General features: G+C 43.3%; 1 protein-coding gene across 1 annotated transcript in view; it reads right to left on the bottom strand.

Annotated features, from left to right (window-relative positions):
* The window catches only part of trip4 (thyroid hormone receptor interactor 4), a 112,521-nt gene extending 107,325 nt beyond the window's left edge, over positions 1–5,196 (bottom strand). Inside the window, exon 1 of the mRNA XM_073024930.1 lies at positions 5,066–5,196. Within this exon, the coding sequence (XP_072881031.1) occupies positions 5,066–5,178 (113 nt within the window). The 5' untranslated portion in view covers positions 5,179–5,196. The remainder of the gene's footprint in view (positions 1–5,065) is intronic.
* Between the last annotated feature and the right edge of the window lie 4,989 nt (positions 5,197–10,185).

A 10,185-nucleotide genomic window follows, 5' to 3' on the forward strand; every position in this document is an offset into this window, starting at 1 on the left:
CTCTGCCAAGAGGCTGTGTATCAGAAAGACATATCCATCACTAAGGACCACACCATCTGGGGCATGCCCTTTTCTCATTACTACCATCAGAGAGGAGGTACAGGAGCCTAAAGACCCACACTCAGTGATTTAGAAAGTTTTTTTCTCCTCTCTGCCATCAGATTTCTAAACAGTCTATGAACCATGAATACTCCCTATTTTTCCACTATTTATTTATTTTTCATAGTTATTTTCACATCTTTGCACAGTACTGGTGCCAAAGAAAAAAAAATCTCACGTCATAAGCACAAAAAATTCTGGAGACGCCAGAAATCCAAAGGAACACTCACAAAATGCTGAAGGAACTCAGAAGTACCAGCATCTATGGAAATGAATAAACAGTCGATGTTACGGGCCAAGACTCTTCTTCAGGGCTGGAAAGGAAGGGGAAGGGGCCAGAATAAAAAAGTGGGCAGAAGGGAAGAAGGACAGCAAGTAAGTGATAGGTGAAGCCAGGTGGGAAGTGTCAGAAACGAGTCACGCTCCCGAATAATGGCTTTAAGACAAATTCAAGGAAACAAAGTTTATTAGCAGTTCTGCAGAGCTGGGTGCCTTCAGAGAAGGGAACCCTGAACCTTACAGGGCAGCAGGTTTTATCCTTCTTCCTTACCACCCCCCTCCCTGACTCGGGAGGTACACAGTGTTTTCCCATTCCATATTTGGAGTTGTTTTTTTTACACATTTCTGTAAAACAATAGTCCATATCTCAGGACTTCAATGATTCCACAAACAGTTAATCCTGTCAGGGCTTCTGCATTCATAATTAAATTACATTTGTTTACAGACTTTAACCCAGACATAATTAAATCACATTTGTCCCCGGACATAATTAAATCACATTTGTCCTTTGACTTTAACCCAGACCTCTTTCAGAAACACACATCCCAGACATAATTAAATCACATTTGTCCTTTGACTTTAACCCGCACATCTTAATTTTGAATCTTACAGGAAGGAAATGTAAAGGGCTGGAGAGGAAGGAACCGATAGGAGAGGAGAGAGGGAAGGAGGAGGGGCACTAGGGGTAGATGATAGGCAGGTGAGAAGAGGTAAGAGGCCAGAATGGGGAACAGAAGAAGAGGGATTTTTTTTAAACCAGAAGTAGAAATAAGAATTCATGCCATCAAGTTGGAGGCTACCCAGACGGAATACAAGGTGTTGCTCCTCTACCCTGAGGGTGGCCTCATTGTGGCACAAAAGGAGGCTGTGGGCTGACATATTGGAATGGGATTGAAAATTGGAGTATCAGTCAGAGATAGTAAACTTGATTCTGAGAGATCATGTCTCTGATGTAATCCAGGTAAATGCCCAAGTTCACAGTAGCATTGTGCACATTTCTAATGTGTTCTCGGTATGCATGTCATTGGCAAAGCCCACCCCCAATTCCACTGGAACGAGTTGGCTTTTTAGGCAATCCTGGAAAACACTTATAAATCCATCTGTATGTCAGGGCTACATACAGATGTATGTAAGTTTCCTTCCCCAAATAGACAGTGAACTAGTTAGAAGTACTGTAAAATCCTATAAATTACTATCCAGATGATCAATCATTACTGGGAACAAATTTTTATTCAGTGCAATTTTGGAAACACTACAGTAAGTATTCCTCTTGCTGTTTATCCATTGCACATATCATGCTCTCAGGAAAATCAAGTTCCTGTAGATGTTGCACATCTGAAACAATTAACAGGAATGTTGGAAATATTCAGCAGGTTGGGCAGCACCGGTGTTAATGTTTCTTTGTCAGAGCAACTCTTCTTCTCTTGCCTGACCCGCTGAATGATTCCGGTATTCCATTGTGTTCCATGCTGCAGCCCAAGGGCTTCACCTTTCACCATGTGGACTGGACAGGGGAGTCAGGAAAAGGCTGAGGTGTCAGCATTTGCTTCATGATTAAGCACAGACATGGTGGTTGTCTCAGTCCTGCTCCCCCAAAATGGAACATCTAGCAGTAAAATGTCACCTGTGTTATCTGTTGAGGAGGTTTTCCACCAGCATCCTGTTCGCAGTGTACATTCAACCCCTGGCCAACATCAGGTAGGCATAGGAAGAGCTGAGCGCCATGTTCAGCAGTCACGAGACAGCACATTCTGATGGCTTCCTGATCACTGTAGGGTTTTCAACCAGGCCAGCATGACCAACTACCAGCAACATATCACCTGTGAAACCAGAGCAGCCAACACACCTGAACTCCGTTTCACCACCATCAAGTTTGCTTACAGTGCCATCCCACACCTGCACTCTATCAAGTTCAGTCACCTGGCACACAAGCAGAGACTGAGGACCTACAGCACCAGTGGTGAGGATTAAGGGAGGCAGAGAAGCTCTTACAGGACTGCTTTGAATCCGTGGACTGGACGATAGTCAGGGATTCATTTTTGGACCTAAATGAATATGGCACAGTTATCATCGACTTCAAGACCTGTGTGGATGTGTCCCTTTGAGAACGCACCCGACATATCCAAACTAGAAGCCACGGACAAAGTGAAAGTCACAGTCTGCTGATTTGAGGCATTCAAGGCCAGTAATCCAGAACTCTGCAAGAATTACGGGTACAGCCGAAGGAAAAATATCTCAAGAGTGAGAAAGCAATTGAGTGATGTTAAAGAGTCAGCTCTGGCAGGCCATCTATTCCTACAAGGTGAAACCTAACACCATAAATGCTTGTAACGCTTTGCTCCCACATGAGCTCAATGCCATTTGTGCATGCTTTGAAAAGAAGAATAAAACTAATCTTGTGTGAATTTCTGCAGCATCTGGAACCCTTGATATCTGTCTCAAAGCCCACGTTGGAACATCTTTCAAGAGAGTGAACCCTCACAAAGCGTCAGGCCTAAATGGTGTGCCTAGGACACTGAAAACCTGTACCAGCCAACTGGCTGGAGTGCTCAAGGACACCTTCGATTTCTCACTGCTGCAATGGGAAGTTCCTACCTGCTTCAAAGGGTCATCCATCATGCCTCTGCCCAAGAAGAGCAGGCTGAGCTGCCTCAACAAGTATTACCCAGCTACACTCACATCTACTATGAAGAAGTGCTTTGAGAGGTTGGTCATGGCTAGAATCAACTCTTGCCTAAGCAAGGATCTGGACCCAGTGCAATTTGCCTCCTGCCACAATAGATCTACAACAGATGCAAACTATTGGCCTTCTACTCAGCTTCGGACTACCTGGACAACAACAGCACTACCTAGACCAAGCTGCTGTTCATTGAATACTGCTAAATGTTTTAAGCCAACATCCCCTCAGTGCTGATCAATAAGCTTCAAAACATGGACTTCTGTTCCTCCCTCCGCAACTGGATCCTTGATTTCCTCATCGGGAGACCTCAGTCAATGCGGATCTGAAACAATATCTCTTTGCTGGCAATCAATATCGGCGCACCTCAAAGATCTGTGCTTCACTTGCTGCTCTGTTCCCTCTACACCCACAACTGTATTGCTATGCACAAATCAATCTCCATCTATAAATTTGCTGATGGCGTAACTGTTGTTGGCAGAATTGCAGATGGTGATGAGTCGTACAGGAGTAAGATAGATCAACTAGTTGAGTGGTCTCACAACACTGAACTCAACGTCAGTAAGACCAAGGAAATGACTGTGGACTTCAGGAAGGGAAAGTCGAGGGAACCCACACCTGTCCCCACTGAGGGGTCAGCAGTGGAAAGAAAGGGTGAGTACGTTCAATTTTTTGTGTCAACATCTCTGAAGATCTATCTTGGGCCCAACATATTGATACAATTATGAAGAAGATTTTGAGGAGATTTGTAATGTCAACAAAGACTCTAGCCAATTTCTACAGATTCTAGCTGATTGCATCACCATCTGGTATGGAGGGGCCTCTGCACAAGATTGGAAAAAGCTACAGAGAGTTATAAACTCAGCAAACTTCATTATGAGCCCTAGCCCCTCTACCCCCCCCCCCCCCATTAAGGACATCTTCAAAAGGTGATGTTTGAAAAAGACAGCAACCAATATTATGGACCCCCAACACCCATAACATGCCCTCTTCTCATTGCTACCATCAGGAGGTATGGGTGCTTGAAGACAGTGTTTTAGGAACAACTTCTTCCCATCCACCATCAGATTTCTGAATGGTCAATGAATCCATAAGGACTACCTCAATATTTTTCCTCTATTTATTTATTTATTTATTTATTTATAATGTACATTATTGTAGTTTATGGTGTATTTTATGCATTGCATCGTACTGCTGCTGCAATACAACAAATTTCACATCAGTGATAATAAACCTGATTCTGAATCTACTACATGCCATTGAAAGCTACTTGAGGGATATTGTGCCAAATTAGAGTCACCCCATGTTTGGAAAAAAATCGTCCTGATTTTGGTTCTGAATTGTCAATTGGTAATGCTAATACATAGCAAAATTATTTTATCTAACAATTCCTACACTAACTCCATTCCTCCCCGTCTAGCATCTAAAACTGGAACAAACCATTGCAACCGTGCAGATCCACTTCTGGTAACCCTTCCGTTTGTTTGTCAAATCTACCTACTTTTATCACAACAGCTTGACTATCTGTCGTTTATTGTCACGTGAAAAACTTGCATGCAGCAACATCATAGGGTTGTAGATGCAGCCAACATAGAGAACATAAATTAACCATAAATCTGCTGTTAAAATCCTCATTCATTACCATTCCCTTTGACTCAATTTTTCGAAAGCTTACTTGCCTAGTCTCTCATTCAATTCATCCACATAACTAATCGAACCATCTGCTGCCAATATCAGAAATTACATAAAAATCCCCATCACTCATGTACTCCTAACACACTATAGTTTTAGTTTAATATTCTCACTATCCTTTTAATTCCCTATACAGTATATTAAAGCCCAATTCCCCATTCCCACCCCCCACCCCCCGTTAACGGTTCACTGTTAAGCTGGGGAGAAAGTAGATCGCTAGGAAAAGAACTTGGGCGAAGGGACCAATTCTAGGCCCGGACTGCGAACTCCCGCGTCCCTCGCCATCGTCAACAAACTCGGCCGACACCCTTAACATACTGAATCAATTCTTCGTTTACTTCCAGGCCGAACTTCTGCACCAACTCTTTCTGACACCAACGTAAAAGACACTCCGAGTCTCCAGCCATCCTCCCTCCAGCAGCGGCCATCATAACCACCCGGAAACATTCTCATGCACACACGTCACATCTAAAAGGTCCGGTTCATCAATACTTCCCCCTCTGCAACTGCTGGTTCTGTAGTACTGTTCCGAACTAGGAAGCCTACTGGTCTTGAGCATTTTTAATAAGAAAAAAAAAGCTAATACAGTTATTCAAACAAAATAAATTGAATTAAATAAATCAATCTATTCTGGTTATAGTGATATAAGTGGAAATGACAGCCAATGTGTAATGGCATCTCAAAAACGCGGCCACTTCAACACCTGTGATCTAAGGACTTGACTGTACTGAACACTGACCAATGTGTTATATTTGAGACTGATTACCAATCTAAGTACAATCTGTGGGCTTCACAGTACTGTTGCCACAAAGCTCCAGAAACTCAGGTTCAACCCTGATGTTTGGCACTGTCTGTGTGGAGTTTGAAAGTTCTCCATGTGACCACGTGGGCTCCCCTCATGTGTTCTGGTTTGGAATGTAAATTGGCCATTGTATTGGTGGAGGTGGATGGCAGGTATATCTGGGACATTGAGAGGGTTGAGAGTGGGGATAGGTTACAGGAAATAGGATAATGAGAGCTAGCATATATTCAATGGGCCGATTGCCTCCTTCAGTGTGATCAATAAAAATATTTTCACTCCTTAATTCCTGAACTGTGGAATTTCACACCTCAAAGAGGATAGGTGATGTATTTGAGACCTCCTATCCACCACATTCATTTGTTGCAGATAAGCTGAAAATCTAGCTGAACAAATCGTTAAGAGAGGTACAATATTTTGGTTTGGACACTTCACTCATCTTCATCTTCCTCCTCAGGATTAGAAATCTCATCATACTGGACACACAAGAGACTCCAGTTGCTGGAATCCAGAGCAACAATTTGCTGTTGAGTAGGTGGCCATTATAAAGAGAAGGAGAACAGTGAAACAGGAGTTTGAGGTGATTGGCGGACTGAAGAGGAGAGTAAGATAACAGGCAAGTTGTGCCAGGTAAGTGAGACAGCAGCAGCTTTTATCTCACCACTTCCCTTCTACTCTTAGTGCTGACCATCTCACCTATCCAGTCTCGATCCAGACACAGGGTTTCAACCCAAAACATCAACAACTCTTCCTCCCACAGATGCTTCCTGACCTGCTGGTTTCTTTCAGATTACCTGTTATCCCATTGTACTATTTTGAGGCGGTGAGTTGTCCAGGCCAATGTATCTCTCAAACAATCTGACCTTTTCTCACCCAACTACACGATTATGACCACAAAATATTATCTTTGCATTATTCTATTGCTGCTTTGGGACCTTGCAGTTGTAAAGCCGCAATTCCTTTATTTTTCTCCTTGCTTCCCAATATGTACAGAACAGTAAGTAAGGAAAAATGTAAATGCTGGGAATCTGAAATAAAAGTGGAAGATACTGGAAATATTCAGCTGGTCAGGCAGCATCTGTGGAGAGAGAACCAGTGTTAATGTTTCAAATTCAATGGGAAAAGTGAGGAAGCGAGCTTTTCAGAATCAGAATTGAGTTTAATATCACAGAACACAGAACAGTACAGCATGGGAACAAGCCCTTTGGCCTACAATATTGTGCTGAACCAGCTGAAAAGTAAATTTTTAAAAACCCAAAAACTAATCTCTCCAACCTACACAAAGTCCATATCCCTCCATCTTCCTCATATTCATGTGCCTATCTAAATGTCTCTTAAAAGACTCTAATGTATTTACTTCTATCACCATATCTGGCATCCACCACTCTTGAGCAGAAAACTTGCCCCTCACATCCTCTTTAAACCTACCTTCTCTCACCTTCAATGCCCTCTGGTATTAGACATTTTGACCCTGGGAAAGACTCTGTCCACTCTATCTATGCCTCTTAATCTTATAAACCTCTATCAGATCTCCCCTCAGCTTCCGCCACTCCAGAGAAAACAACCCAAGTTTGGGCAGCATCCTGGTAAACCTTGTCTGCACCCTCTCCAAAACCTCAGCATCCTTCCTAGAATGGGGCGATCAGAACTGTATGCAATACTCTAGATGTGGCCTAACCAGAGTTTTATAAAGTTGCAATATAACCTCGTGACTTTTAAACTCAATGGCTCGACTAATGAAACAAGCGTTCCATAAGTCTACTTAATTACTCTATCAACCCGTGCAGCCACTTCGAAGAAGCAAAGATCTTGGACTCTCTTTGCTCAGCAACACTGTTAATGATCTTGCCCTTAACACTGTTCTGTCTCCTTGCATTTGCCCTTCCAAGGTGCCACATCTCACATTTATCTGGTTAAATATCGTAAACCAGAGAGTTGTTTGTTATGTCTCCCCGCTCGCTGGGAAAATGGAGATACCTTTTTCTCCCTTATTAGGGAGAGAGAGAATCTGTGGTACGTTGAATGCTGGGTGAAATGCCAAGTCTTTGGGGTAACTGCAAGTCTGTGTCTTTGCTATTGCTTTGCTCACGCTCGAGTGCTTGGTCATGGTGCTGGTGCTTGCTTTTTTTTGCTGGTGGGGGAGGGGAGATTGCTGCTTGCTGCTGCTTACGCGCGGGAGGGAGGGGACCGGGGGTCTTTGGGGTTCTTACGTTTATCTGTTATCATTCTTTGGGGCACTTCTCTGATTCCATGGATGTTTGCGAAGAAAAAGCATTTCAGGATGTGTATTGTATACGTTTCTCTGACATTAAGTTGGACCTTTGAACCTTTAAAATCCATCTGCCATTCCTCTGCCCATATCTACAACTGATCTATATTGCGCTGTGTTATTGACCAGTCCCCTACACTATCCACGACTCCACCAATCTTGGTATCATCCACAAACTTACTAACCCAGTCATCTTCATTTTCATCTTGGTCATTTACATACATCACAAACAGCAGAGGTCCCAGCACAGATCCCCTTCAGCTGGGCTGTCATGCCATTCCTACCTGCACTAGCCTTTGGCACTGGGAGTAATCTTGAGATCACTACCTCGGAGGTCCTTCTCTTCAGCCTCTTTCCTAACCCCTATACTCACTGTGCAGGACATCTTCCCCTTTTCTGCCTACGTCAGTAGTGCCAATATGCATTGTGACCTCTGGCTGTTCACCCTTTCCCTCGCACGTCGCTGGCATATGTTGTGAAATTTGTTGTTATGTGACAGCAGTACATCGCAATACAGAATAATTAAAAGATAAATTACTCTAAATATATATAGAATAAGTTAAATAAATAGTGCAAAAAGTGGCAAAAATGGTCATGAGGTAGTGTTCATTGGTTCAATGTTCATTCAGAAATCGGATGGCAGAGGGGAAAAACTGTTCCAGAATCGCTGAGTGTGTGCCTTCGGACTTCTGCACCTCCTTCCTGGTGGTAGCAATGAGAATTGGCCATGTCCTGGGTGATGGGGGTCCTTGTTGATGGATGCTGCCTTTTTGAGGTACCACTCCTTGAAGACGTCCTGAACATTGGAGAGGCTAATGCCCTGATGGAGCTGACTGAGTTTATAACTTTCTGCAGATTATTTCAATCCTGTGCTGTGCCCCCCCCCCCCCCCCCGCCAAACCAGATGGTGATACATCCAGTTAGAATGTTCTCTACAGTACCTCTGCAAAAATTTGTGGACCAAACCTCCTCAAACTCCTAATGAAATATTGCCACTGTCTTTCCCTCTTTGCAATTGCATCAATATGTTGGGCCTGGGATGGACCCTCAGAGATGTTGACACCCAGAAACTTGAAATTACTCACCCTTTCTACTTCTGATTCCTCTATGAGGACTGGTGTGTGTTCCCTCATCTTACCCTTTCTGAAGTCCACAATTAATTCTTTAGTCTTAAGTTGAGTGTAAAGATGTTGCTTCAATACCACTTAACCAGCTCAGTTTTGTACACCTCTTCATCACCACCTGAAATTCTGCCAACTATAGTTGTGTTTTAGCAAATTTATAGATGGCGTTTGAGCTGTGCCCAACCTCACAGTCATGGGTGCAGAGAGAGTAGAGCAATGGGCTAAGCAGACACGCCAGTGTTGATTGTCAGTGAGGCAGAGATGTCGTTTCTGATCCACACAGACTGGTTTCCTCTGAATATCAGAACTGTTAACTCCGTGTCTCTCTCTGCACAGATACAGCCTGATCGATTGGTTACATGCTACAGCAAGATCTCTGATCTTCTCTTCACAGCTTTTACTTCCCTTTGTTCTCTCTCTATCCAACTGTCTTCATTATTCTGTTAACAAGACAGTTCTGCAAATGGTACGGCAAAAGCAACCTCATGCTCAGTGTCAATCAAATGAAGTGGAAATTTTTTGCAGGGCTGCATGTTGTTTTGAACAGACGCAACTAAAGCTAGCCCGATAAGGCAATTGGCCTCTGTTTGTACCACATTCTGTGATTCAAAGAGCAGGTGCAGCAGAGCAAGGAGGAAATACAGCACCCTAGACAGTGGAGCTTCATTATCAGTCGGATCTACCAAAACACATATTCCATTACATTCTTTCCTGAACCTTTTGCTTTTGTGAAGGCCTGTAAGGAAAATGTTTCACGTGATTGGTATGTGTTAAAATTAAATGGAAGTCCGTAAGGTGAAATGGTGCTAGCTTGGAGAGGGATTGTTTTGAGTAAGTATAAGTGCAGCGGTCCACAGCAATTTTTTGAGGAAGCTGAGGGAGTACAAGTCTACAGTCATAACAGTGGAAAATGGTGATAAATATGCTTTTCATGGGAAGGCGAGGTCATTGTGCAGGCGTACAATGCATAGAAAAGCACCAGTGCGAGGGGTTTTGAAGGGTATAAAAGGGGAACCTTCTTGGTGTAAGGGGAAGGGAGGCTAGGTTATGGCCGCTGACTAGTGCTGAGGTAGGGAACAGTGCATTGCGAGAGTCAAGAGAGAAAGACGAGAGGCTGCATGAACGTGTCAGCACTCCACAGACCAGCTCATTTAGAGGATGATAAGTGTTATTTTGATTTCTGTATTGCTGCTACTTGCTGCTGTAGAGATTTGTTTTTTCTTTTGTGTTGTACTTGTGCTATTTC

The sequence above is a fragment of the Hemitrygon akajei genome, chromosome 21, assembly GCF_048418815.1.
Source record: "Hemitrygon akajei chromosome 21, sHemAka1.3, whole genome shotgun sequence".
Taxonomy (NCBI): domain Eukaryota; kingdom Metazoa; phylum Chordata; class Chondrichthyes; order Myliobatiformes; family Dasyatidae; genus Hemitrygon; species Hemitrygon akajei.